General features: G+C 44.9%; 5 protein-coding genes across 5 annotated transcripts; 1 reads left to right on the forward strand and 4 right to left on the reverse strand.

Annotated features, from left to right (window-relative positions):
• The first annotated feature begins 1,950 nt into the window (after positions 1-1,950).
• LOC100842358 (ethanolamine-phosphate cytidylyltransferase) lies at positions 1,951-6,592 on the forward strand. The gene is made up of 10 exons (XM_003573522.4): positions 1,951-2,108; positions 3,186-3,587; positions 4,078-4,313; positions 4,514-4,647; positions 5,082-5,153; positions 5,259-5,326; positions 5,416-5,533; positions 5,652-5,711; positions 5,832-5,954; positions 6,071-6,592. The coding sequence occupies exons 2-10, from the start codon at positions 3,220-3,222 to the stop codon at positions 6,140-6,142; spliced, it is 1,251 nt and encodes a 416-aa protein (XP_003573570.1). The 5' UTR covers positions 1,951-2,108; positions 3,186-3,219; the 3' UTR covers positions 6,143-6,592.
• Positions 6,593-6,848: 256 nt separating this feature from the next.
• Positions 6,849-7,963, reverse strand: LOC106866292. The gene is made up of 3 exons (XM_014899978.2): positions 7,721-7,963; positions 7,288-7,516; positions 6,849-7,066 (listed from the first exon to the last, which is right to left on the reverse strand). The coding sequence occupies exons 1-3, from the start codon at positions 7,829-7,831 to the stop codon at positions 7,056-7,058; spliced, it is 351 nt and encodes a 116-aa protein (XP_014755464.1). The 5' UTR covers positions 7,832-7,963; the 3' UTR covers positions 6,849-7,055.
• An 828-nt stretch (positions 7,964-8,791) lies between these two features.
• Positions 8,792-12,316, reverse strand: LOC100835546 (3-hydroxyacyl-[acyl-carrier-protein] dehydratase FabZ). Its single transcript, XM_014899977.2, has 4 exons — positions 11,912-12,316; positions 11,738-11,798; positions 10,648-10,792; positions 8,792-9,318 (listed from the first exon to the last, which is right to left on the reverse strand). The coding sequence occupies exons 1-4, from the start codon at positions 12,120-12,122 to the stop codon at positions 9,067-9,069; spliced, it is 669 nt and encodes a 222-aa protein (XP_014755463.1). The 5' UTR covers positions 12,123-12,316; the 3' UTR covers positions 8,792-9,066.
• Positions 12,317-14,054: 1,738 nt separating this feature from the next.
• On the reverse strand, positions 14,055-16,863 carry LOC100842972 (reticulon-like protein B23). Its single transcript, XM_003573524.4, has 4 exons — positions 16,543-16,863; positions 15,045-15,186; positions 14,680-14,749; positions 14,055-14,562 (listed from the first exon to the last, which is right to left on the reverse strand). Exons 1-4 carry the CDS (start codon positions 16,794-16,796, stop codon positions 14,447-14,449), a joined length of 582 nt encoding a protein of 193 aa, XP_003573572.1. The 5' UTR covers positions 16,797-16,863; the 3' UTR covers positions 14,055-14,446.
• Positions 16,864-19,951: 3,088 nt separating this feature from the next.
• Positions 19,952-21,865, reverse strand: LOC106866368. The gene is made up of 3 exons (XM_024461137.1): positions 21,373-21,865; positions 21,119-21,182; positions 19,952-20,547 (listed from the first exon to the last, which is right to left on the reverse strand). Exons 1-3 carry the CDS (start codon positions 21,800-21,802, stop codon positions 20,241-20,243), a joined length of 801 nt encoding a protein of 266 aa, XP_024316905.1. The 5' UTR covers positions 21,803-21,865; the 3' UTR covers positions 19,952-20,240.
• Positions 21,866-27,885: the final 6,020 nt, after the last annotated feature.

The raw sequence follows: 27,885 nt of genomic DNA on the forward strand, positions 1-27,885 counted from the left end.
TAGTTCGCGTGGTAATTTCTTTCGGAGTAGTTTGGTAACTTGTGTATCAGCACACGGTAACAAAAGAGTTCGAAACGATGTAATGAGAATATGAACCGGATAGATGGCCTGACTTATAGATCACTTACAATTTCTTATATTAATCAACATTAAATGACACGCAGTTTTGCTTGCATGTACATGCATGCATGCAAAGTTAGTGTGTGATCTATGTTTTAGAATGGTTTATCCGTATATTTCTTGGTAACTTCATCGAAAATAGGATCGTATTTATGCACTGAAGTTATCATCTCATAGTATATGGATTTGCCATCCGGTAATTTATGAAATTGTCACTGTGTTAGTAACAAGTCATCACGTCACATGGCAATTTTTTTCAAAATAGAATGATAATTTTTACATTATCCCCTGGTAACTTAAGATGCCGAAAAAAGTTTGTCGAAACACACCCGAGTGGGATCTAGTTTTGAAGCCCTCATCGATACGAATCTAGCAGTGCGAAGGGATCGTGATTCGGATACACGGTTGAAGCTATAAAACGTTTCAAATTTTAAAAATAACTTTGTTTCTTTTCTCTCACGGTTGAAGCTATAAAACGTTTCAAATTTTAAAAATAACTTTGTTTCTTTTTCTCTAAAACTGCATGAACGCACCTTACGTGCATGCAACTAATGACAAAATCAAGAGTAGCACCGTGCGTACTCAACGACGAAATGGGCGTCGCGCGAGGAGGCCACAGTGGGCACGTTCTCCCGTTAAAAATCCCGGAGAATATAAACTGGAACCAACAGAGCGTCACTGTCTGCGAATAAGTTTTGTTCCAGAACAGATAGTTGCATCGTCCATAAGAACAGAGTGAAATTTGCAACTAGTAATTGGTTAATTGGCATTGCGGGATTGCCTTTCTTAGCTTCATTTTGTCCCTTTTTTCGGCGAGAGATACGGAAAGTCTGTCGTCCTTTTGAAGAACGAAGGAGAAAATACGAGACGTTTGTCTGCACTCACTTAACTGGCCGCAGACAATCAACCGGTCGCCATCCAACAAGTTCGCTGGCCTCGTGGCTCGCGTTACCGAATTTCGCTTCCAGAAGGAATCCCGTCCCTGAGTCTGTCCAGGCCAAGCAACAAGAGCAAGTCAATTCACGGAATCCGGATCTCCCTCCAGTCGCTGCCTGTTTCCTTTTTCCTTTCTCGCGTGGCTCTCTTCCGTTCCTTCGCGGCGAATCCATCTCGCATATTTCCTTTCCGTTTCTCCCCCTTCGTCCCTTTAGTTTTTAGTTTTTCCAGTTTGTCTTTTCCCGTCGCTAGCGAAGGCGAAGAAGCTCGTCCGTGCGTGCCGTAGTACGGCTTGTTGATCGCGCCCGAAACACAACAATGACACGGAGAGAACAAGAACCCGGTGACCTCGGGTGGAAAACAAGTTAATGATCAACGAGGACGGATAATCGCAAGGTTCACCGAGAAAAAAGATGGTGTGGCGAGAACTTCCAACACGGCCCCACCTAAGCCGCGCAAAGCGCAGATAAAACAAATAATGATATATCTGATGCGGTCGTTAGTGCTAGGACGGGTATGGATTGGGGAAACTCGACGAAGCGTAGTGAGGTAGGATACAACGTGTGTGGACCGAGAGGCAATGCTACAAAGCCCTCCCGATAGAGAAGCCGAACAAAGCTACAACGAGTCACTGTGAATCGAACAACGTGGGAAGATGTGCTGCCAAATCCAACGGTAGTGGCGGTGGTCAATGTTTAGGTGTCTCGAACATAACATCCGCCCGGGAAAATATCATCAATGGGACTTTAATTGTAAGAATCTTTCTACGAGGGGTTTATTGCAAAACTGACGCTTTGCTGGCAGGTGGACCCCAGGGAGAATCAATTTGCGAGACGGAGAAAGAGCCCTCCCGTCTCCTCTGTCGTCGTCTCTTCCCCCCCCCCCCCCCCCCTCCTAAAACACCAAGATGGAGACAAGCCAGGCACAGAGATTCTTCTCCGCATCGCGGCAGCAGCAGATCTCCTCCTCCCCGCGCCCAGGAAGAAACCCGCGCGCCCCTCGCCGCCACGCCGCCGGAGATCCCCGCCGTTGCCGCCTGCTCCCTTATCCCGGTGCGCCCCCCCCCCCTTTTTTTTTCTGTGCGTATAAATCTCGCGGCTTGTCGTCTTCGACACGAAAAGGAATGCAAAATTGGTTTTTGTTGTGGTGCTTGTTTGTTTTTCCTTCCTTGCCCCACTTCCAGTTCTAGTTTTTGGTGGTACATCAGGCGATCGATCCATGCCGCGTTTGAACATGGATCGTGCGTGGGCGGCGGTATGCGGCGCCATTCGATTAGTATCTCTATGTTTGCGGCATTGGGAATAGCATTTCACCGCAGGGGGAAATTTGAGCTCATGCCTTTGCTTTCTTCCACCTCTTGTGATTCTTCTGCTCGTGCTCCTCTTGTTGTTGTTGCCGATCCGTCCGTCTGCTTAATTTTGAGCTTGGCCGATTGCGACGGGGATTAGATTGTTCCTTTGGTAGTTCCCTTGCTTCAGTTTGCTGAGAATTCGAGGTTTAATTGAATTGAAGATTTTTATGGTTCCATTCTGCCAGATATTTTCCTTAGCTACAAATTACTTACATGATCTGTCAATTTTGATCTCTTGTGATGACTGATGATTTCGCCGATCATGTTCCTCTGTTCTGGAGCTGTTTAGTGTCAACAATTGTTGTTATTGAACTTCTTTTTTCTTCAGAACAAAAATAGAGAACAATAACTCATGCTATCAGCATGGATTCTTGATTTCCACTAGTTGTTATGTAGCTTCCAACGAGCGCAACATAAGTCTTCTCTGAATTCTCAAACGAGTTTTTTAGCCCATACTGTAGCTTTCCAAAATATCTGGTGGTTAGGATTTGGTCAACATGACTTAATAGCCAAGCACGTTTAGCAAATACATATAGTTCTGGTTATACGTCCAATATCTATCCAACCTTTCATAATAAAATATTGAAAAAGGCACATCTTACTTTTGAGTCACTTTCTTGTTCTAAGCATGAAAAATACATTACGCTGCAAAAACTATAGTAGTTTGGACCATGACACATTTTCGTTTCCTTTCGATTATATATATTCCACCCTTTCATGCCGTGCCGGCCTATCTGTCTTTGGAGTTTCATTTTGACAGTCTACTTATATTTTTCAGACGAAATACCAGGCTATTACATCTGTACGTCAAGATGATGATAGGTTTGCTGGCATTTGAGAACAACCAGGGTCTTTGGAATGGTGGCTACTATTCACAGTTTTTTGGAATTGGAGGAGTTATGGTTACTGTTGCAATTCTTTGGTTATCTACGGGCTATTTTGGAATTGGTGCTCCTTTTGCTCCATATTTTTGGCCATACTTGGGACAACTTCCCAAGAAGAAGGAACAACGAAGGCCCGTGCGAGTGTACATGGATGGATGCTTTGACCTCATGCACTATGGCCATGCAAATGCATTGCGGCAGGCCAAGTTGTTGGGTGATCAACTTGTAGTGGGAGTTGTCAGCGATGAGGAGATTGTGGCGAATAAGGGTCCGCCTGTGCTTTCAATGGAAGAGAGGTACTACAAATGCTAGTTTCCTCTTCCTATGAAATGCACTATTCTTTTCCCACAAAGCATGCTGGTATTGTTAGCAGTAGGATTGCAAAGTTAACTGGAAAGCTTGTTGAGCCATTTATGTTTCTGTGATATTGCCTGAAATTTATCCAAATATTTGAATTTCCTGTCCTCCGTTGTTACTTGAACTTTTATTGGAAATTAACTATAAGAGCAGGGAAAATGATCTGAAAGGGTGCATGCTACAAAAACTGCTGAATTCCTTTTGTGCCAACGCTCAAATATGTTGTTGATGAAGTCATGATTTTTCTACCAATTCCTCAAAGGATCAACTTCAGACTTTCATCCTAATGAAGAAAATTAGGGATGGTCTAATCCTATCTTATCTGTACCATAACTGTAGATTATTCTTTTTTTTGTTTGTAAACGCACAAGCTCTCTGTTTCTGTTTGAACTGACATTTTCTGTATGTGCATACGTTGTCGCTTTTTAGGTTGACACTTGTTAGTGGACTGAAGTGGGTGGATGAGGTCATTCCAAATGCACCCTATGAGATCACAGAAGAATTTATGAACGCCCTCTTCAATAAATACGACATTGATTACATCATACATGGAGACGATCCTTGTCTTCTACCTGATGGAACGGATGCTTATGCGTTAGCAAAGAAAGCTGGACGATACAAGCAAATCAAGCGCACTGAAGGTGTCTCAAGCACTGATATAGTTGGTAAGATGACCATATGGATCAGTAACATTGCTACTCCGTGCCTTTTTTCGATCCGGCATTCTGTTTCTGTATATTGTATTTGCAGTTTTGTCTCAAAGCATATCATACATAACTTGAAAAATGTTCTTCGTGCGCATTCTAGATGATGTCAATTTTTGTCCATTATAATCTTACATGGGAACAAAATTCTTAAAACGCAGGGAGGATATTGCTGACATTCAAGCATAAAGCTGTTAATGAGAATGCTGGAGCGGAACCATGCGGTCAAATGAAAAGTCAGCTATCCAATTTTCTTCCAACTTCCCGGCGGATTGTGCAGTTTTCCAATGGGCAGGTACAGGAATTGAAGCAACTCTATCCCAAGTTGTTACCACTTATCACAGGGCTAAGGCTCAGTTCCGGTTGCTGAACGTGCTGCGCGGATCTTATTTTTTAATCCGCTGTAAAAAATTACATATGAAAGCAGGAAATAGTTGGTTAACCAAACAATAAAATAGGCAAAAGAGGGTGGGACAATTGGGGTTATGAGAATCCACTGCCATTCTTACTGTCTTTATTTGATCAGCTTTCTAGGGCATTTGTAGAAAATGTGATCTGTTATATATTGGCCAGTTAATATGACGAAACATAAATTAGTACCACTTAATGCCTATGTTATACATCGTCGTCTTAGTAATAAGACAGTAGATAGTTGACTGTTCATTTTTAGTTTTTTCTATGATGATCCATTCTATCGCATTTATTGAAAAATTGCTTATCTGCATTCAGGCTCCTTCACCAGGTGCCCGCGTCGTATATATAGATGGTGCATTTGACCTTTTCCATGCTGGCCATGTTGAGGTACCTTTTTGCAGCTCATGCAAATAGTTATTCTCATAACCTTCAAAGTTTGGTCTTTGGTGTGTAGTTCATACATTACCTGTTTAATATTATTGCCCAATGCAGATCCTCAGAAGTGCTAGGCAACTTGGTGACTTTCTCCTCGTAGGTGTTCATGATGACCAGGCTATCAGGTGTTTATTTATTTTCAAGGGAACTTGTTGATCATAAATGCACATAGATACAAATGTAGATACCATGCTTATGAGAATCAGTTGTCCAGGGAAAGAAGAGGCTGTGGTCCTATCATGCACCTCCATGAGCGTACTCTTAGTGTACTTGCCTGTCGCTATGTTGATGAAGTTATAATAGGTGCGCCATGGGAGGTTTCGAGGGATATGGTATGTAAATAAATTTCTGTCGATTTATACATATTTCTTGTCCTTGAATGGTAATTTTCAAGAATGACTATTGCATGTGATTGTTTTTTGAAACCTTAGCGTTTGACACATGGTGCAGATCACTACGTTCAACATCTCATTGGTTGTGCACGGAACAGTAGCCGAGCGCAGTTCTGCAGTAAGTGCTTGCTTCCAATCTAATGTATACTGATGACTAACTTACAAATTTGTTGCACGGATTGGATTGAAACATTTTTTTGTATTAAAACCAATAATTGAAACATGATGCATACTGCAGGGTGAAGTTGATCCTTACGCCCTTCCAAAGAGCATGGGTATTTTCCAAACAGTCACAAGCCCAAAAACTATAACATCAGTTTCAGTGGCTACAAGAATAATTGATAACCACGAAGCTTACAAGGTACATTGTCGTGGTGTCGGGGACTTGCTTGATAAACACACATTTCCTTTTCTATTTTCTATGTTTAAACTCTGTTTATTCCTACTAAACATTATTGTTGGGGTTCGTATAAACAGAAAAGGAACTTGAAAAAGAAGGCAAGTGAAGACATGTACTACACGCAAAAGAAATTCGTCTCTGGAGACTAATGCTGCAAAAGGAGCACATTTTTGCAGCAAGCTGAGGAAAGCATGGCGCCTCCATGAACTGAGAAGAAGTTACTTTACAACGGAATTTGCAACATCTGCTCAGCTATAGGAAGTAGTTAGTGATAATTTGATGGCCATTCGACAGAGAGAATCAGCTCAAAGAATTAAATTAAAAGGCTGCCACATTCTTCTATTGTTGCTGTTTTTCAGCTGGGATGTCCACTTAACAGCAAGAATTCACATACATGATTCTATTTTATTACTTTGTTATCCCTGGAGGGGAAATATTTATGGCTGAACACCTTCAGCAGACAATTGATGTATACCTGTATGTTATTACTTAGGAGTGTGTGGAGTGATTAGAGTTTCATACTTCCTAACTGTACCAAGTTATACTTGAAAGTACATACTGCTGAGAAAAAGAACTTAGCGACGATCATCTGTTATTCATTTGACTTTTTATGACCTGAGAAGGTTTTGTTCAGCTTTCCTTGTTACACCAGCGATTTGTCGTGATTGTTTATCAGGGTGCACTATCTGTAAAAATTATGTTTTATCTGTGCTGCATTGTGAATATATGTATGATGGTTTCTTAGTAACTTTATTCTGCTCCTGTCTTGAGTTGAACATTGTATTTGCTATATATATGTTCGTCATCATGTTAAAATGTCAGCAAAAGATGGCTAAAGTTATTTGAAATCGTGCGTACCTTCGGAAGGATCATGGTTCACAATCAAATATGCAGATGAATTTGGCACTCTTAACCGTTAAATAGTTACATCAACTAATTTAGATCAACATTTACTGGTCTAGGTTGTGAAGATTAGCATTAGACTGCAACAAGAAGCAAACGCCAACTGACTTGCTTTATGCTGGCCACATGCTATAGCGCCAGTATTCAGTAGAGTGACACTCAGAAGAAACCTGCAATTTGTAGGATATTCAGCTTTCAATTGGCAGAACGAACGCAATATACTTTCAAATAGATTTTTCACTCTACAACTATTTTCATTCATCTCTACGTACATCTTACTAGGATCCAACCCAACCTATTTACTACATGTAAACTGAACAAGACATCCTGTTTACCATCTCTCTTTCTTTTTCTCACAGAACAATGTTTAACAGTTGGGATTGTCACTAACCTGAAAAGAAGGGATCATTCTGGCACGGCTGGTGCTGCCGGGCATCCGCCTCAACTTCCATTGGCGCCGCCACGGCGATGTTCTCATCTCGCCTGAACATAGACTGTGGGTCTGAAGATTTGACCCCGGATACAGTGTCCACCTTGCCATAGACAATGGTTGGCGCAGTAGCAGTTGGAGCAATTGCTAGTGGCTCATCCTCTTCCATCTTGTCCAGAATCATGCCATCCTAGCAACAAAAATCAGCAATTAATGCAAGCTTATCATAAGTCGAATGGAACTCAGTTAGTCCAACAAGTTTGTAAGACCAACAAGTACTACTTAGGATCATTTTCCATCTGAAAGTGCTAACTACTTCTTGTTATTACCAGTTTCTAACAAACTCATGGAACAAAACTGCATGTTCTACAGATCAGGGCACCATTGACCATACCTGAAGCTTGATCCTCTTAGGATCAAGAAAGACGGAGAACCCATGGCTGTTGACCACCACCTCAACATCCTTCCTCTTCATGATGCTCATCGGCGCCGCAAGGCCAGCCATCTTGCCTTCCCTCGAGACGAACAACTCAGGAGGATACTTGGCTAGTTAATATAGCCTGACTGTCCTAATTAACAGGATTTTACATCGCAGTTGCGTCCGGGGTCCGAGGGTTGACCACGAACCGAATATGGATTGGATCCTGACGACGCTCGGCATGTGGTAATGTAAACTAACTACAATGTGACGTGGCGTCAGTTGACTAATTCTAGTTGACTTTCTGTATGCCAATTGGTAAAAGAAAAGACTTGGCTATAGAAGAGGCGTCAAGTGACTCGGTACTACCGGTATTTTGCACTACTGAAGTGTTCCCTGTAGCAATAGTTGCATGTGCCTTGGAAAGGAGAGGGTGGGTTATCCATTCTACTCCGACCGATACTAAATTTTTGTCGTGATTTTAGTTTAAATTTATACTAAAACTATGACAAGAATTTAGAATCGAAAGGAGTATTTTATTATTTTTTATCATTGTCTTGGATATGCATCATGCCACTACAGGCCTTACTAAATTTGTTGCCAAAATGTGCTCAAGTGATTAGAGGTTTCATCTTTTATCTAATTCATTTATTTGAGATCTAATGGCACCAAATAGAGATTTTTTTTTTGCGAGTACTGAATAGAGATTGATATTTCACCAAGCAAGACAATAAGCACTAAGTACGAGTACGTTTGCACATGATTTTTGTTTCTTTGTCTTCACTGTTTTCTTACAATTTTACTACCGTTAGTTTTATTCTTTTCCAACTTCACCATTTTGGAGCATAGATGGTTTCTTTACAAATCTCGTAATAATCCATCTATCACAATTTATAATTAGCAACGTTATAAATAATAATAGAACAAATTATGATACTCCGTACATAAAATGCAACAAGTCCAATGAATTTTACTTAAGCGCTTTCACGCCAGACCACGAAACTGAAGAAAATTAAACTAAACTGATGCATACATAAATTCAACCAATTGAACAAGCATAGGACTTTGAAGCCAAATACATTACCATCAAACAACCATTTGAACAAGCATAGGACTTTGAAGCCAAGAACAGCAGCATTGCTGGACTCAGACCGCAAAGGCAAAAATTGAACCCATATGTTGCATTGGATACACAAACTTGATGTAAAAGACTGCCTCACATGATGTCATTTGGTTTACAACCCAATTCTCGCAACAAAAGAACCTAGCCCCATTCTAACAATGAATGTGCATGATCTTCACTACTAGATCTCTTTCAGCTGCTACTCGTTAGCACTAACCAGGAGGAACTCCCCCTCACATACAAGCTCACCATCCACATAGGCTTTTCCATCCATCTTTGCAAGTCCAAATCTCTTCTGATACTTGGTCAGGGTCATTCTCATGACCAAGGTGTCCCCAGCAATTACTGGCTTACGGAACCTCACTTTGTCAATCCCTGCAAAAAAGAATTTGTCTTGGGCTCCACAGACTTCAGGTTGCAACATCACAATACCTCCGACCTGCGCCAAAGCCTGTGCATAAAGGTATAAAAAGTTTCTCATGTGAGGGTAAATAAGAAACATGTCAACTCGGTGCTAGAACAGTAACATTAAATTTCACATGGAAGTAGATAGAGCCATGTGCTCACTGCTCAGGAGAATACATAGTATTGCGACGACTATACATTTTAGCAGCTTGGAGAATTTTAAGCTAGGTATTGATCATATGGAATGTGAAGCAGACACCAGAATTACAGATAAATAGTATAGCAGTTCGCAATTTGACCTCGCATGAATCGGATTCGTCAGGGTTATACATATCTGATTTGCGAACCCACGGTTTCTGATTCTAAACACGCTAGTATATGCACATATAGTAACACTAAACAAACATCCTTAGAAGATTCTAACTCTAAAACGTTGTATTTGAGCCGGCTGACATTAGTAGGATGCAAGTTCCAAAAAAATTGCTTAGAAATTAAATAGACTACCCACTAAAAAGCTGCTGCAGTAAACCAAGCTTATCTTCACGTCTCCTTGTCATCTTCACCAGAAAATCCCCAAACTCCCTCCCAAACACCTTTAGGCTCATCATGCTCCTCCAGCCATGTGAAAGCTGAGCTGCAGTGGTCTCCGCGTGGTCGCTGTCGTGTGCTTCCACTTTGCATTGCTGGCCGTGCTCTAGATCATAGCTGCTGCTGCGCGTCGCCTAGCAAACAACAAAGGACAGAGGGCTGTCCGTCGGGCATGCACGACCATGACGCGCTGACCGCTGCGCCGTCACCGTTTTCGGCAGAAGTATATTAAGCGCAGGTAAATTTGATTTTTTTGGTGTTAGCAGCTGCCTTCGATTTAGTTCTTTTGCCTGAGTTCGACAAATCGGAGCCCAAATCCTAACCGATCAGAGTAATTTAGAATCTGGATCTGGGTTGATCAATCAAGATCGCGGTTCAAGGCCCATTAAATCGGATCCAGTAACTATGGCACAATATTCATTATGCAACAGATCAGATGCTACAGTTGGGCTGGGTTCACTGTATGAAGTTTCTGAAAACTCTTCTCGAAGCTAATTCCCTTCTTGGCAGAGTGATGTATTCATGGAAACTAAATGCATTATTAATTGAGTTGCATAAAGTATGCACGTGGTTACACTTAGACAGCAAGATACGGACTACAATATAACGTGGTAAAGGTGAACTTAATTGCAGAACTATTTATTGCACAAATACTTTGCTTCACCACAAATTTTCTGGTATCTCACTGTATCGTGTAGACAATTTAACTACCGCTCCAGAAACAGTAAAATCCAGAGATAAGACGAGATGATAATTAGACTATGCAGGACGGCAGATTGGCAAATACCTCAACCATGAGAACACCAGGCATTATGGGCCGCTCTGGGAAATGCCCAGGGAAGAAGCTATCGTTTATCGTGACATTCTTGATCGCAACAGCAGATTCTCCTGCTTTGTACTCGATCACTCTATCAACAAAAAGGAATGGGAACCTAACAAGCACATCAAAATTCAGAAGTTAGAAAGAGAGTAGGAGACAATTGTATACTCATGAAGCATCATTCACCTTGCTCCTCTTGACACTAGGCAACAATAATGTAATGCATTTACCCTTACGCAAATATTGAAATAACTGCTAATCCATGTTACATTGCTACTTTCTCCAGTCAACAGAAAAAAAAGTGATATTATGGTGCATGAAGTCAAACTATTTTTGCTTTTTCTCACAATGAAAAAAACATTTTTTCTTCGGATAACAAATCATTTCTGCACATATAAATCGGCCTTACAGAAAGTGCCGACAACTCTAAATTACTGTCAGGACTTACAATAGATAAAATTAGGTAGGCGTGAAAGTTATTTTGGGAGACCATGCCAATATCTAGAATGTCATCTTTTGTGCTGGCATGGAAAGGTAACAGTAAGCAATTACTCCCTCACGTTTGTCGTTTTCAACATTGACGCAGTCACCAAAACACAACTTTGACAATTAATTTCTACTAGAGTATGTTTGCAAATCCCAATAAAAGATTTTGAAAAGTACCTTTTGAGACAAATATACACATATGTTCTTGAAGCAACTGATCTAAATTTTTTAAAGATATCGGAAACTGGTAGTCAAAGTTTGGAAGGTTCAGTTTGTCTATATCCAGAATGACCACTTTTATGGAAAAAGAGTGAGTAAGTTTTCTCATTATTTCGCGCAGCGATCCCGTTACCCACCGAATCAGTTCAATGGGAATGCAGATGCACATCTACAAGAGCCCCCCCGGAAGTGATCTGGAATTTTGGACAGCAAAAATGCAATGCGGGTAACTTGCAAGCCAGTTCAATTAACTGCGCACACAACGGAACACATAAGCAAAGCCTCGAGAAGTTATGATGCAGCAAGCAAGTGCTACCTCTTGCTACTAGCAAGGTAGCCGACAGTGGCTCACCTGTGGGGCAGGATCTCGCGGATCTGGTTGATGTCCATGACCGTCGGGAAGGCAGCGTACTCTGCAAACACACACACATAAAGAGAGAGTAGCAGGAATCACAACAGGCTCCCAACCACAAAACCACCGTCAGCAGGGACGGAAGGAAGGAAAAGGAAGCAGCAAGGAACCAACGTTTCTCGATGGGGATTGCTTCGGCCGCCGGCGCAGCAGCCACCTTATCGTCAGCAGCAGCGGCGCGGCGGGAGACGGCGAGGCTCCGGCGCGCCGCGGAGGGAGCCGCCACGGCGACGCGGCTGGGGAGGAGCGGCGCCCGGGAGGGGAGCGCGGCGGCGCGGGGGCAGGCGGATCTGGACACGGACACGGCGGCGAGCGCGGTCTCCATTGGCGATGCGGGGGAGTGGGGGGAGAGCGGAGTGAGGTGAGGTGGGGGGGCTTGGGGATTGATTGATGCGGGGGGGCTTCAAATCGAGAAGGCGGCGATAGGAACAAGGCGGCTTTGCTGGGAGGGAGGGGTTTTGCGTTTCTGCTCTGGCCTCTGGGAGCTCCGCCTTCACGCCCTCGGTTTTGGAGCTTCTTTCTGTTCTCTCTGCCTTGTTTTGGTTTTGTTAACGGTGGATATCTCCGAGGAAGGAAATGGGGAAGCTTGGTTGATCTCCTGGGTAAAAATGTTTGGCAACCAACTAACCGCCAAAATATCATGGGCCTGTCGTCCGTGGAAACTTGATCATCAAGTATCACCTTCTCATAACTCTTTGATAGAATTTTTTGCCATCCAAGAATCAAGAAATAGAGTAGTAGCAAACATTTTGGCTAGCCAATGATCGGCAATAACTAGTGTGTGGTGTAATATGGCATGAACAGACGCATTTTATGATCCATCAGGATTTTACAAACAAGTTATTTACATATAAAACAGTTTGATTATCGTGGTTATTTAGATGTTTTTTTGAGTGCTTTCCAAATATGCTACTCCAAAGTACTCCGTACTTTCCAAAATACCAGTTCTATTGGGTAGGTGAATTTTCATGTGTTATTTTGGATAAATGGATGATGGACGGGGGACTAGGGGAGAATGGTCAACTAAGTGTGCCATTTTACCCGCATGTTCTTCCTCTAGCCTCCCCCTTCTTGGTAAACTCCTTCGCTTATCCTTCCTCATGCTTGTCATCTCTGCCACAAACTCCTCCCTCTAGCTAGCCCCACTCCCCTCTAAATCCGCACACCACATTTCGCTTCTTCTTCTTCTTCTTCCCTCTCCTGGGGTCAGAGACGTCCTAAGCCTATGACTAACAATCTGTTGTCATTGTAAAGCAACACTAGAGTTACAACGTGTTGAACGGTTAGTACAAAAGATATTAGTCAGTTGTGTGTTGATAGTTTTATGCGAGGGTCGCCATACATTCTACAAAATTAACATGCAAATGCTTTTTTTAATATGATCCTTCGCCTCGTCGAATCGTGGCTTATTCCTATGTTGGGAGAGACGCGAGGATTTTGCTAGTCTTAGGCCAACAATTTGACGGGTGTAGCAAGGTGTGGAGGACAAGCAAACATGCCTTGGGCCGACAAGTTTGATAAGTTTTTAGTTGCAGCCATAATTGTAGCATGCTAAAAAAAATTAGCACCTCACCGCATATGTCATGAACTCCTTTTTAGCTATTTTTTGTCACTCTGACAACCATGTCCAAAATAGCCACCACAAGCGTCACAAGATTTGATACAAAAAATGACCCCATGACATATGTACCGTATGGCTAAAAGATTGTCGCAAACCATGTGTATGCCAGTGAACCAAACATATGACTAATAGATTATGTCATGGCTAAGATCACACATGGCCCAGCCCTAGCAATTAAACTGCTCTTGTTCCGGCGCCGCTGCCCCGCTCCTAGTTTTGCTGCGACATACCACTCCACCATGTGGAAGTTAAATTGTTTATTTTGTTTAAGATTCCTCGCGAGGTCCCTCAGTAGATCTTAACGACGTGCTCTCGGTTAATTCGAACTATTACGTCAGGTGGCAAACGTGGTTAGCTATTCTCTCAAAACTTTTTTTGTCTCTTTGCTGGACGTTTAAACGGAGAAGTAAAGGCGAAGGAGGTGTACCAAGATACACGGCGCATCATCGTTCACAACCACCGTCAACCACCACACGTTCCTTCAGTAAAGAACGATAAAACACCGATCACATTCAACAAGAAATTATCCACAAAAACAAAACAAATACTTGACACCCTGCGAAAAATGCATGATTTTGCAAACCCCCAGTTGTTCACAATAGAATTTTGCTCGTGCTTAATCATGTGCGAAGAGTATTTTGGTTGTGCTTTATTCTGAATTTGAGTTTCAAAAAAGTTCTACATTTGTCAAGCCATAATCTTCAGAATCCAGTATGCAAATGCAGTCCTAGAGAAAAATAAAACTTGCGTGTTGCAGTTGGATGTTACACATGAACAGGGGTACATCAGAGTTTAGTCAACATCAGGTACAGCTGCAAGACATACAGGCTCCTAACAAGGCGGTCGCCGAGGCATTAGGCACCACCATCTGGCCGGACGGCTGCCTAGGGAGCCGCCGAGCCTGACTAATCCTCATCTGCCTAGAGAATTTCAGAACACCGGCTACAGCTCAAGCTACTGGCCTCCAGGGGCATATACAGAAATCCAAAGAAGGAAAATGGATCAGCAGAACATGTACACTGAGGGAATCATGTGGTGTCCTGAGCGCCGCCTAGAGAGTCTCTTCCCACGGGAACCCAAGAAGGGAGCTGATCAAACAGGTCGGTGCTTTGCACAAACATGTAGAGGCAGAAGATGCATAGAGCTGGCCAGGACAACAAAAATGTGGAGTGAGTCAAGTCAATTTAGTCGTGCCAGAGGTGTTACCGCAAACAAATCTAGAGCAAAGGTACATAAACGATATCTAGTATGGTGGAATTACCAGCATAGGCAACCGCAGCGCCTGAGACAACCCTTCCCAAAGCTGCTAGGAAATACAGGGTAAAAACCACCTGCAATGCAAGGATGCAGATTGCCGTAAGCTAAACAATATGTATGGAACTCTAGCAAATATCTGACATTTCAAACCAAGGAAGATGCGCTAGAATGAGAGAAGAAAGTTTGATATCTTTTCTCCTTGCCCTTTGTATCGAGAGAATTCTAGTGGAAATGATCAAATTTGTAATTTCCACAAATTAACTCAGCTAGATGTTAACAAGCATGAGCTTTTAACATGCCAAAAATAAGAGTTCCTCTGCCTCAGTAGTTCGTCAGAGAGCACATATGAAGTCAAAGATTCAATAATACCTTGAGCAAGAGTTTCTTGTCATGTCCAGTTGCAGCCACCCTCAATACAGACTCTGCAGCTCCAATTGTGTTAGCCAAGGACGCAACTATGCTATTTGCCATCTCTTGAGAAATCTGCCACTCAAGAGGATCCACAGGCACCCTACATGCAAAACCATTTGGTTACTCAACATTATGATTGGCACCACCAATCAAGTAACAAAGATGCAGTAGAAAACAGCATAATTGCGATGTCATCATTATCATCCAAACTGTTTGCTTATCTTGTCTTGCTAATAACGTTACCAAATTAACAACCAGATGAGTTCTTGATAGTCAATACAACTTTTGATCATCTCATAATTGAATAAGTGCTACAGACGATAGAAGGATTTTCTGAAAATGTATGACTTATTCCAAACTTGCTAGGTACTGAGGTTTGTTGTTTGGAGGAGACTGTTTTTTAGAAAGCAGTAGGAAACTAGTCCTGGCAGGGTGGAAGCACCAGAAGCCAGTTATACTGCATTGATTTGACAGGAACATATCGATGATGAATTTGAAGTTGCTTAGGGCAGTTCTCTTTTGACAACAAAAAATTATCTAGGCAAGCTGAATCAAACGAAGTAGTGATGGATAGTAGCCATATTCTTCTAGCTCCATCCTTTCAGAATATGTCGAAAGCATGCACATGACTGGTATAAGCACATTCTACCATTTGGAAAAAATGGAAGAAATTCTATGCAATCCCACAAGTAAACTCAATATTACAGAAGTACTATGTCTACAATCATGTAGAAGTAGTGATCTGAAAACTCAATAATGGCTTATTCTCTTGCAGGGTGCTATGGTGCAAGGAAACGCTAGCTCATAGTTGCCTTTTAATTTGTGTCTTTTTCAGTCCACGTTGGTTTCATCACAACAAGCGTAAGCTGCTGCTGTTTCACTTACCACAAAAGAAGGGAAATGGTACATTTGAAGTCCATTTCTTTTTTTTGCAGGCACATTTCAAGTCCATTTCCACCAGGAAGAAAATCGATTTGGTAATGCACAATTGGATGGCCTTAGTTTATACCACCAATCCTTTACAAAATTCCTAAAATTGGGGATATATATAGATATTATAGTGGAAGTTGAATCCATTTTATTTCCCTAAATTTTTTTCCTCTTTTCAACACAAAGTTCATACTTCCGAGTATGAACCATTAAGCATGAGCCTTCTTTAGAAAGTTGAGTAAGATCAGCAGTTTAGAGTTTAGAGCCATCAGCAAATCATCACCAGTATAGACTCAATCAGCAGCAAGCCGGCAACTACTCCAACATCATTTCCTACTAACGTGCTGCCATGAAGAAGGAAATCACCGATGCTGGCAGGACCACCGTCAGCATCGTAACCAGCAAGGAAAGGAACAGTAAAAGGAGCCCAAGACCACCAAATCGCTGGAAACCTGGAAGTACTAAAGCAGCGGAGAATTGCGGAGAAGACGAGCCGTGGGTGAGGCGGATAAAGGGGTTCACTCACGTTATGTGCAGGTGGCGGAAGAGGAGGCCGAGGATGGAGAGGGAGCAGAGGAGGACGAGGAGCACGTCGGCGGCGAGGGACACCGCGCTGGCCCGCCGCACCGCGCAGTGGTAGTAGACCAGCCCCCCGCACACCGCGCCCACGGCCCAACACCCGGATGATCCCGCTCCCCTCGAGGAAGACGCCGCGTCGTCGCCGTCGCCGTCGCCGTCGATGAGCCCGAGGCCAGCGCTGCCGCCGGCGGTGGCCTCCATGTGTCGGTCGGTGGGTGGACTGGACGGACGGGGAAAGCTAAGTCGGATCCCCGTCGCCTTCTTGGACCGTTTCACGCGCAGACCTGTTGTTATTCCCAACACTGGGCTGGGCTTAACCGGTATTACTCCTACTGGGCCTAGTGATAAAAAGAACTACTCCAGTTCTTTCTCGGAAGAAAAAGGTCGGTACAATCACAAGCCCAAGCCCAGCATTCCTCAAAAAAGCACAAGCCCAGCATGTCTGTGGGGCCGCAGCCCGAGAGCAACCGAGGGGAAAGAGCAGAGCCCGTTTGGTTGGCGGCCTGCCGGGTGCCCGCACGAGGCCCGCACCTGCCATGCAAGTCATTTATCGTTTGGTAAGTTGGGCCGGAGCAGGTGGCTGCAGCCCAGGTGCAAAAGAAAGCCCTCCAAGTCATGTACCCAAAAAAGAAAGTTTCTCTCGTCGCAATTAGGGATTTAGGGGTACGACTTTGATGGAGTAATTCCTTATGAAGTATTTGAGTGATTACCAGGAAAAGGACTTGGTAAAAGGAATCTTATTGTTGCGAAGAAGTGGAGTTCCAAGAAAGTATTGTGAGGAACTTAGACCAGTTCTTTCGAGACTCTAGTTAGCAGGGAAAAAGTAGGAGTACGGAGTAACAAGCTATGAGTGGACCAAAAGATCCTTGATCCACTTCGCGATTCCCAGTCCGTTTCTAATTTCCACGTGCTTAATTAATTAAGCCTGAGACCTGTCGCCTGTCTATCACGTGCGTTTTCTCCGCATCGGCCCGACCGTTTGATGTCGGCATGTCCATTTGCAATGGTGCTATGAACGTATACCTTTCCTTGTCACGTCATCATATCTGACGCTTTTATCAAAAGTCTATCGGGCCCCTGACATATCTCCTTTTCGTTTCTTCTTGACCGTTTTTATACCAGGAGTATAAATTCATCTTTTTGACCATCACAACACGGTCAATCGGCTAAACAAAATATACAAATTAAATTAAGGTAAAAAGGCATTTCTCGACTCGCGGAAGAATCATGACACAGTCTTTTTGGTAGCACACCTTTCTTGACAAAACGGTGACATTTCTTTTTCTGTTTTATTTTTGCAGCCTATTTTTCCCGGCTGTCGTGCAAGAAGAGAGATCGAAGTCCTGTTGGCTGTGGCATATACGCGCAGAGAATTTAAGGCTGTTTCTTCAGATTGGCAAAGCGCGCGGCGTCCTACGGATGACGAATCCGATCCATCCGGCGGGCTTAGCTACTTTAGCGTGCGGTTTAATTATACTCAGTTTTACTGATATCTAATGGTTGATTTTTTTTTCCTTCCACTATCGGTACTGATCGTATATGCGGGGCTGCAAATTTAGGCTTGATGTGCCACACACCGAGAACTATGAGCAAAGTGTTTTAGAATAAAATAAATAAAGGATTCAGGGCAACCGTGTGTGTACTAAATCATCCTTCGTGTTCGCTTTTACATGGATCCATCGGACGTACACATCGGTCGGAGTTCCTTCATTTTGCAAGCCACCTCGATGGCCTACAGCTAGCAAATATGAGTATTCCTTCCGTTTGGGTTTATAAGGCCTACGCGGAATTTTACGTCAAATTTTGACAAAAATACATTTGTAATATGAGATTATTGCGGCACAAAAGGATACATCGTTGGATTCGTATGAAAAAAACTTTTTCTAACGGTTTAACTTTTTTTGCGAGGGACGGTTTAACTTTATATACATATACTCACTCTGTCCAACAAAGGATGTCTCAACTCTCAAGTTTGTTAAAAATTTATATGTATCTAGACATGACTTACTGTATAGATGCATTTAAATTTGATCAAAATTGAGACATCCTTCGTTGGACGGAAGGAGTACTAAATATAATTTAAATAATTATTGGTCAAAATGTGACACGAATTTCGATAGAAGCCTTATAAACCCAAACAGAGTAGTTTAGATAGCTGTCGTATGTTACAGCATGCATGCTTGTTGGAGATTAGAATATAACATTAGTAAACGGATCGAGTAATTACAAATTAAACATTGTTTGTAGCCACTAGCCTAGCTACATGTCATCCTAAGAAAAATAAAAGGAAGGGTGTGATCTAGCTCCGACAAGAGAAAAGATCTTTAACTAACATCTGATACTCCACGAGCTGTGGCCAACACTATGCGTACGCGATTATATTTATAGCTCCTGTAAGCGTGCTACGTCGTTCTTGAGTCGGCAAGGTGCCACAAGCAACTTTCTCTCCGCTTTTGGAAAAACTGCCTCAGCGCGGGCTTCGTTTCCTGACGTAGAAACATATTGCCTGCAAAAAGAAAGAAAAAAAACAGTCCAGCTGTGCTCCAGTCAAACAAAAAGAGAAGAACAAGTCACAAGTGTGTGTACTGGTACATGTTTCTTACAATTAAAGTACTCCAGTTTGATGCGGAAGAAAAGTTAAGTTAGTTAACTAAAGAATGGAGCTTTTTTACAGTTATTGTAGAGGATTCGAGGTGGATCTAACACACTACGAGAGGGTTTATTCACCTATACCAACTACTTTGGTGTAGTTGATTAGTTTCTTTTTATTTCTACTTACTTAGTGCAAGCTTCCGGGCGGCAGAGCCACTCACGTTAAAGCAAGTTTTGAATCCGGGCGGCTATGCCACTCACGTTGAAACAAGACCGTTGTGATTCCGGGCGAATCCGCTCACGTTAAATCACACTTATATGCACTAAGTATTTAGAAATAATAAGGCCTAACCGGAAGACTTATATGAACAAAGTAGTACTATATTGCTTTAGAAATATTAGTACAAGACAGAGCATACACACTTTACACTTGCTCACACCTTGTTCTCCATCTTCTTCACTTTCTTATTCTCTACTACACAAGGTGTGAGGCAAAAGTCTCTATTTATAGGACTACATGGCCATTGGATCTTTGACATGTGTCAAAATCTTAGCCATTGATACAAAATATCTAAAGCCTTCCACACACTTCTACATAAATATCTGGTACTAGAAGGTTTCCTATTTATTTATTTTAAACTCCTATTCTAGAGTATTCCAAAACTTCTACATAATTCTTCATGCATATCTAAACACTAGAAGGTTCCCTCTTTTATTTATTTTATATTCTAGAGTATTTCATAGTAATGTTTTCTTTCTTGTAATATTGAGAACACTCTAAAAGCTTGCATTGTATTCTCCGATAGTTACATACAGTACTACTGCAGTACTCAGTACTAGTACCATCTTTAATTTCTTTTTTTTTCTGATCATCCGTACTACTACCAGTAGTAGTTCAGTACAAATCACAACCGGCCGGTGCATTTCTATTTTCTTTGTTTAGAATGATACCAAGTACGTGCAGTTCTAGCTAGGAAGAACACTCCAGACTCCAGTAAGCTGAAACTAGTATATGCAACTAGTAATAATGAAGATGAAGATGTGTGTAATTAATTAATTGCCTATGGGTAAGCTAATACTAGTGGCAGCAGCAGCAGCCGGCGGTTGTGGAGAGGGAGGACATGGTGCAGGTCCAGCTTGCTCCTGTGGTGTATTGCTGGCCCCGCTGTCACTGACAGAATCGATCTCCCAACCGGAGCTGAGGATGCTCGGCAGGTCCTTGAAATTCTCCTCGTCGTCGTCGTACTTGTCGCTTGCCGCCTTTTCCTCCTGACGGCGGCACAGCTGCGGTTCAGGTGCGGAGGAGGCCGGTCGTCGTCCTTCATGAACCTCCCGCGCGGAACCTCTGTCGTAGCTGTGCCTGTACATATAGATATGATGCATCACCACCGAATTATAGGTAGGGGGAATTGTATAGATCGACGCCGATCGACCAGCCATTTATATTCAGACCACCCGTCGACCGGAGAACCGATCATCGGATAGTACAGTTGTACACTAGTGTGTGTACTTGATGACAGTGAGAGTCAACGGACGTTGACTGTTATACAGGCCCTGTTCATTTGAATCCAACACCTCGTCAATTCCGAGAGAATGACAGGGATTGCAATTGAGCTGAGAATTCATTTTTCGCTCGGATCCCTTGCAGCCCCACTGTTAAAATAAATTGTCTATACTCTTTCTATCAGCTCGGGCTCATGCAGTTCAATACTCCGGACGGCGCAGCTGTGGTTCCTGAACTTGTCGGCCTGAACCTCTGTAGCTGTACATGCATGAGATCACCACCGACTTAAGGTACTCCAACCGACGACCGGCCATTATACTCAGACCACCCGGCGATCGGATCGAACGCGGTTTCCCCGGGGGCCGCTGGACGCGTATTGGCAGTGTGTTTGTACTTGAGGATCGGATCGAGGAAAAGTAGTACTTGCCTGTTTCTTTTCTTCTTTAAGAACCTTTTGGACGATGAATTCGATACCTGGGGCAGAGGCACATCTGCATGCAAGAAATGGATGTATGATCAGGCGATCGATCGAGTCACTACACGCATGTGAGTTCATGGAGTACGTATATATGCATGTGCATGCATGCATCAAGTGATGAAGAAGAGTACTGTACGTGTGTCATGTAAATTAAGACGAAGGGCGAATTAAGGTAGGAGTAACTAAAATACGGCGTGACATACAGTTGGGAGGAGAGCAGGGCTTCGTGCATCCGGCCTCCTGCATCTCTTGGGCGCCTGATCTTATGTTCAGGTGGCCGTCGACGTCGACATCGCCATCGACCACATGATCCTCAAGCCACGTTAGCGCGTCGTCGGCAGCAGGTTCCGGCGCGATGAGTACCCGTTGGGCTTGGGCTTGAGCCCTCAGGGCGCAGGCGGCGCTCCTGGCGTGCCGATGCAGGTGGGAGGTGCCGTGCTTCCTGGGGCAGGCTTTGAGCATGGTGCCGCACCTCCTGCAAGTCGCCGTGGTGCCGCACCTGCAAGTCGCCGTGCAGCCTGATCCAGCGCCGGCGCCGGAGACGACGACGTTGCGGTGGAAGTGCTTCCACACGGTGGACGCGCCGCCGCCACCTCCTCCGCGTGCTTCATCGCTAACCACTTGGTTTGCCATGAGGTACGCCGCACTAGCTAGGTACTAGGTGTGTGTGTATTCACGTACTCCGGATGTCCACCTGCCGGTATATATAGACTAATGTTGATATATAGACTTTTCAACGTGCTCAATTAATTTAATTGACCCTTGCCCTCGTTCACAACGTGCGGCTCCTTGATCGGGCCGATCCAATTGAACACACGCGCGTACTCCCAATGCTTATTTGTAGTAGGAACTTTCCTACTACCAGTCAGTCAAAGTCAAGACATCCGGTAGTCAGAGAGATGTATAGCATTCGATCGACAAGGCACCGTCCTCCGGTGCCACGTGGTCGTCGACGCGGTCCCGTTCACGAGCGCATGTTATCCACAGAGAATGAAATAAAAGTAAATCAAACGTAGGTACGTGGGGTTTTTTGATTCGCTCGGGCTAGTGCACCGATGATCGATGACTTGCTTCTTCGCGGGGGAGAAAATCAGAATCCATCAATTCCTCGCCGCCGAGATCGATCGGTGTGATTTCGTGTGATCAAGGGTCCACTGGCAGCTGCTACCATTTCCACACCTTTTCTTTGGTGTGATTTCGTTTGATCGATCGGTCGGGCCGCACGTGTGCCGGTGTAGAAAACGCACGTACGTGTGATAATACAGCGAGCAACGGGCCGGCATATATCGGGCCGTACGTCTTTGTCCCAAGCACGAGGAAATTACAACGGACGGTTGCACGTACCTAAATGTCGTTGATCATGTGTGTTATCTCGCGAAGTATAAGTGAAATGTTTTTTTTTTCATGGTATTAGATTCAATAGGTCTATAGTTTAGGCTTTTTTTATGACATTATAATAATGGATATTTACATAGGGGTTTTTTACATGGAAAAATAATAAATGGAAATGCTCGTAATGTACTCCCTCTGTCCTTAATTAATTGGCGCCAGTCTTTTTGCAAATAAACCCCTGTAAATTTTGAAATAAACCCGCACTCCACATCTTCAATTAAACGTGTACTGCGCGTTAATTTCGGGAATTTACAGGGGGTTTGTCGCAATAGTTTCAATAGAACTTGGACTACAGGTTTATTTTGAAAATTTACAAGAGTTTTTTTAGAAAAAAATCCGGCACCAATTAATTTGGGAGGGAGGGAGTATCTAGCTCCACGAACTCTTAGCTCTATGTCTAACAAGCTGGAAGCAATCCTGTAAATGTGAAGAAGATATTGTCCAAATGATTAGTATCATTGTTGAAGATGATTTTATTTCTGTGGTTCCAAATACTCCAACATCCAATGATGATGGTTTCTTTGATGCTGACATTATTATCTTGAAGTTGGACTGTGTTGATGAGCATGTTGATAATATAAGATCTGTATCCCATTCAATACCAATTTTCCACCGGAAACTCTGACTAAATGGGCATGCAAAACAAAGGCGTTCCATGATCTCATTTGTATCGTCACATAGCACACATGATATGCATTGCTTTCAACATAGAAATTTTTCCTGGTCATCAGGTCTCTTGTATTCAATCTATCTTGTGTGAGTAGCCAGAGAAAGAATTTTTGTTTAGATTGGCAAGTAGAACTTCATATCTACTGATAGGGTGCAGGTGCAGTAGTATGTGGGACCATGGCATGATATACATCCGTTGAGGAAAACTTGTTTCCCTCGCTAAAAATGATATACATGATATACATCCATTGGTCATTTTCCTCTCCATCATGTTGTTCAACAAGAGACACCCGTGAGGGAAGCGTTGAAGTATAAATGAATTGACCTCATTTCCCTGTCAGTTTGAGGTTCAGCTAGCCTACCCAACTCGCCTCACATGACACCGACTGACAACTGACATTTCTGCATATAGCTATAGTTGAGCACATTTAATTCTGTATGACTATACCTTTTCAATTTGTATTGTTCCTTGGGGATGAGTTATCGACTTTTTAATTAGCGGGATGGATAAATTGTGTACTTCATCATGCATGCACCGTTTCTACATATGGAATCTACATGTCAGCGACTACTATGTTACCTGATGTACGTCAGGATCCTCCAAACTTACGCTCGAATCCAGGGGCGGATCCAGGACCTGGGCTGCCAGGGCTGCAGCCCCGGTGCAGTCCATCACCAACTAGGTATATTTACATGGTTTGCACAAAAGATTAAGGCTAAATGGTTACATTATCCGCCCACTGCTCGATCATTACATTATCCATGACATCCACCACCTCTTGGCAGCAAAATGGTTATTCAGAGGGGAGGAAACAGGCGGAAACAACAAATACGAGTACCAGGAAATCGACGGTTAGGGGTTCTTCTCGGTCGGTCGCCTCCGTTTCTCTCGGGTGTACTCCCTCCGTACGCAAATAAGTGTACTTTTAGGTGGTTTGACCAATTTTGTTGGAAAAAATAGCAACACCTTGTTTGGCAAGAAAAATAACGAAACTCTAAGGCAAAAAGCGTGTTTTTCTCAACGCGCCAGGGGAAAGAAAAGGTGCGGGCGTGCCAATGTACTAATGTACACAAATAAAGAAAGACAAAGTAGGGAAACATGTATTTTATTAATCTCATGTAGAGAAATGAAATTACAAGTTTCCTATAAATAATGCGCTCTGTATGGCCTGCTAGCACGGCCAACATGACATGGGCGATTGCGTTTTTTTGGTTCACCAGGCCCCGGAGAGCTCCCGCTTAATTAGTCCGCAGGTCAAGCCTGCAGACCACCTCCGATTAAGCTGCTGCAATGGTGTCGTCTTCAAATCTTGTCTTCTTCCTGTGCTTGGTGTGGAAGATGGTGGTGATGAAGAGAAAGAGAGGGGTGGTATGATCCCGCTCCGTCGAAGCTAAGCCACGACTGTTCGACCGTGTAGGTGCCGAACAGCGTCCTTCGCCGTCTTGTTGATGTACGATGAAGTGTCCAACTGACACGCGCCTTGTCAGCTAGACAGGTTGATGAAGTGGCCATCGCCTCGTCGGTACCCAGCCTGTAAAATGTCCGCCTCGTCGGACCGGACAGAATGCCTTGCCTTTGTCTCTTCGGTGCCCAGCAAGAGCATGTGATGTGGTGATGTACTTCATCGATACACGGACATGCCGGTGGAGTGGATTCGCCTCGCCGGCGTTGGGGAAGATGCTTGGATGCCGGAATGCCATCGGCAATGCAGATGAGGGAGTAGACTTGATGTTGATGACGATGATGTAGGTGCCGTCGGAGGTGCAGGAGACCTCGCCATGAGTCAATGAGGGATGCGCCAAAGCGGGCGCCGTGTAGCGGTGTCTCGACGGACACAACGTAGGAGGCCGCCATGAGTAACGGCATGCTGATTCAAAATTGGTGAAGAGTGCGCCAATCCGGGCGCCGTGTATGGCGGTGTCTCAGCGGACACCACGTAGAAGGGCGCCGCCACGAGCGGCAACGGCTAGGCCCGCAACAACCTGTGAAAATGGCACCAAGACGGCACCAGCTGTGGTGGTGTCTTAGCAGACACCACGTATAAGGCCGCCACAAGTGGCGATGTTTATACCTGTGAGGCGGGCGCCATGTGTGGCAGGTCTCCTCGGACACCACGGAAAAGGCCGCCACGAGCGGCGGCATATTGATGCTAACCTATGAAGGATGTGCCAAGACGGGCGTCCTGTACGGCGGTGTCTTGGCGGACACTAGGTAGAAGGATGTCGTGAGCCGTGAATGTATTAACATGGTGATAACCTGTAAAAAGTGCGCCGAAGCAGGCGCCGTCAGCTGCGGTGTCTCGACGACACCACGTTGAAGGCCGCCATGAGCGGCAGCGTCTAGCACGATGTCGGGTCGGTGAAGGATGCGCCAAGCCGGGCGCCTTGTATGGAGGTGTCCTAACGGACGCTTGGTAGGCTGCGGTGTCACGACACCGGGTTGGTGAAGAATGCGCCAAGACAGGCGCCCTGTGTGGCGGTGTCTCAGCGGACACCACGTCAAAGGCCAGCCACAGACTTGTGAGCTGACGGGCGCCTCCCACCGACACAGACAACATGTATGAGATGTCGCCAACAACTGTGCCGCAATCGGCGGCGGTGTTCAAATGGACGTCAGCTAGCTTGTAGATGAAGACGATGCCCTGTTCAACAAAATAGCGCTCCGCCTAGGGCGCGTGTTGTGTAGACGTCACCCACGTCCGCACCGTCGCACACGATGGTGCCCAGGCGGATGTTGATGGGCCGTTGATGAAGACAGCGCCTGCCGGATGTGGTGCACGTCGAGCATGACGATGCTCAGGCGGACACCGGTTGGCTATTGATGAAGACGACGTCTCGCATTGTGCGGGTGTCAGAACGTGGCGCTCGTCCTTAGTGTGGCGCCGGGCGGACGCCGGTTGGTTGTTGATGAAAACGACACCTCGCATTGTGCGTGCGCCAGAACGTGGCACACCTCCATGACATGGCGCCAGCAACGGTGCACGATGGCAATCATGACCACTTAGAAAGGTGGTCGCGGGCACCATACGGCCAAGCTCTGAAGATGCATCGTCGTCGTTGCTTGAAGCCGTGAGCTTTGCAGCCACAGCCTTGTCCTCCTCTGCATGGGAACAAGAGATTATAGGACATGATATTAATTACCTTCATGTGTGCATGTGTCGACGGTTGGGTGGGTGCCCGGAAACAAGCCGGCCGCCTCCTCACCATTGCGGACGTGCGGGGCGACTACGTGTGACAGCCGCCGCTATCTTGACACGGCGATACTCATCATGGGCAGCAGAGGGCAGGAGGCCGTCGAGACAGCTCGACCGGCATAGGGGCCCTGCCCCCGGCATGGCCGCTGACTGTGCGACGGTGGATTCCGGAACGTCAGCTCGGCAACATCTACATCTGCCTGTGCCCGATGCATGTATCGAGTGCCCGCGTTCTTCTCATGTTCTCCATCCATGTGAACCTGGTTGGTGCTGCTGCCAGGCATGCGTGCTCTCTGCTGCGTAGCCTTCGTGGTCGAACTGCGCCTCCAGAACACACCTAGTAGATAGAGTACCATACCCGCGCCTGGCAGCCTCGTCGGTCTTTTCATGTTCAACCGGACCTGCGCCTGGTCCTCCTTGGCGTCAAGGACGGCGTGACAGTGATCACAACCACGTTGTAAGGTGGTCGCGTAATCACGCCGCCAAGCTCTAGAGAGTACGGCCCCTGCCTACATCTCCATGGCAAGTGTCGTGTGTGTACAACCGCGCGTGGTCAGCGCGGCCGGCGAGCAGCACCACCGTGCTACCTCTTTTGCTTCGCTGCTCCTTGATCTGTGCGTCTCATTGCTGGTATGGCAGGGATGTCGCGTCCTAGATACACAAGGGCAAAAGATAGATGTACTAAGTAAGTCATACGTTGACCTGATTAGAGGTGGAGCTACGGCCGCGTGGCTCCAGGGCCCGATCGTGTGTTGTGGCGATCGCCGCCGGCCTGGGCGCGTCGTTCGCTGCCCTGGGCCTGGCTCTCCTTCGGTTCTTCATCTCCTGTTCGCCCTTGTACATGCATGCTCATCCCCTGTCAGCCAGCTAGCGGCGACGGGCGAGACGGCATGGCGTCCGCCGCCAGGCGCTGCCCAGCTCGCGTCAGCTTCCTCTTATGCCCTGGGTCTCCTCGCGCGTACGTCTGGCATGACGTACTGCGCTTCCTTCAAGTGCCGCTAGGGCCTGCGTCCTCCCTCGAACGATAGCTCCGGTGGCCTTTTATAGGCACCCGCTGTGCTTATCTCTTCAGCAAAACGCGCTTGTCTGTTTAAGGTTCAAACGAACTTTACCTGTAGATAACGTGGCTTGCCGCACGCGTCTTCTCTCTTTCTATCTTGTTAATCACCGCAGTCGTACCTGACTAAGCATGCCATGTGGGCCGGATGCTTGCTATACCTGCAGATGTATGGTTGCTTATTTTTCTCCTGCATCGAACTAACAGGCCGGATTTATACGTCTCCTGCATGCACGATACTGCTTCACGTGAACAGAACAATTTGTTAGGGTCTGATTGTTGTTTGTCTCTCATGCATAGCAATTGGACATTTGATCTCTTTTTAGCCACCGTGACATGCATGGCCAAATGAACCTGCAGGGGTGCTTCATACTAATCAAGCTACCTAATGCAAGGAACTAATT

The sequence above is a fragment of the Brachypodium distachyon genome, chromosome 3 (assembly GCF_000005505.3).
Source record: "Brachypodium distachyon strain Bd21 chromosome 3, Brachypodium_distachyon_v3.0, whole genome shotgun sequence".
Classification (NCBI taxonomy): Eukaryota; Viridiplantae; Streptophyta; class Magnoliopsida; order Poales; family Poaceae; genus Brachypodium; species Brachypodium distachyon.

Bases quoted from the DNA above. Each gene is read 5' to 3' on its own strand.
- LOC100842358 (XM_003573522.4), top strand. From the start codon at position 3,220: ATGATGATAGGTTTGCTGGCATTTGAGAACAACCAGGGTCTTTGGAAT. The intron at 4,314-4,513 runs GTAAGATGACCA...CTTAAAACGCAG, and splicing joins CTCAAGCACTGATATAGTTG to GGAGGATATTGCTGACATTC. The intron at 5,955-6,070 runs GTACATTGTCGT...TCGTATAAACAG, and splicing joins ATAACCACGAAGCTTACAAG to AAAAGGAACTTGAAAAAGAA.
- LOC106866292 (XM_014899978.2), bottom strand. From the start codon at position 7,831: ATGGCTGGCCTTGCGGCGCCGATGAGCATCATGAAGAGGAAGGATGTT. The intron at 7,517-7,720 runs GTATGGTCAATG...TTTTGTTGCTAG, and splicing joins CTAAGAGGATCAAGCTTCAG to GATGGCATGATTCTGGACAA.
- LOC100835546 (XM_014899977.2), bottom strand. From the start codon at position 12,122: ATGGAGACCGCGCTCGCCGCCGTGTCCGTGTCCAGATCCGCCTGCCCC. The intron at 10,793-11,737 runs GTGAGCCACTGT...TGTGCTTGTTAG, and splicing joins CGCGAGATCCTGCCCCACAG to GTTCCCATTCCTTTTTGTTG. The intron at 9,319-10,647 runs GTATTTGCCAAT...CTTTATGCACAG, and splicing joins CTGGTGTTCTCATGGTTGAG to GCTTTGGCGCAGGTCGGAGG.
- LOC100842972 (XM_003573524.4), bottom strand. From the start codon at position 16,796: ATGGAGGCCACCGCCGGCGGCAGCGCTGGCCTCGGGCTCATCGACGGC. The intron at 14,750-15,044 runs GTATTATTGAAT...CTTGCATTGCAG, and splicing joins ACAAGAAACTCTTGCTCAAG to GTGGTTTTTACCCTGTATTT. The intron at 14,563-14,679 runs GTAATTCCACCA...TGTCCTGGCCAG, and splicing joins CGCTGCGGTTGCCTATGCTG to CTCTATGCATCTTCTGCCTC.
- LOC106866368 (XM_024461137.1), bottom strand. From the start codon at position 21,802: ATGGCAAACCAAGTGGTTAGCGATGAAGCACGCGGAGGAGGTGGCGGC. The intron at 21,183-21,372 runs GTATGTCACGCC...TCTTGCATGCAG, and splicing joins GCCCTGCTCTCCTCCCAACT to ATGTGCCTCTGCCCCAGGTA. The intron at 20,548-21,118 runs GCAAGTACTACT...CTATATGTACAG, and splicing joins TTAAAGAAGAAAAGAAACAG to GCACAGCTACGACAGAGGTT.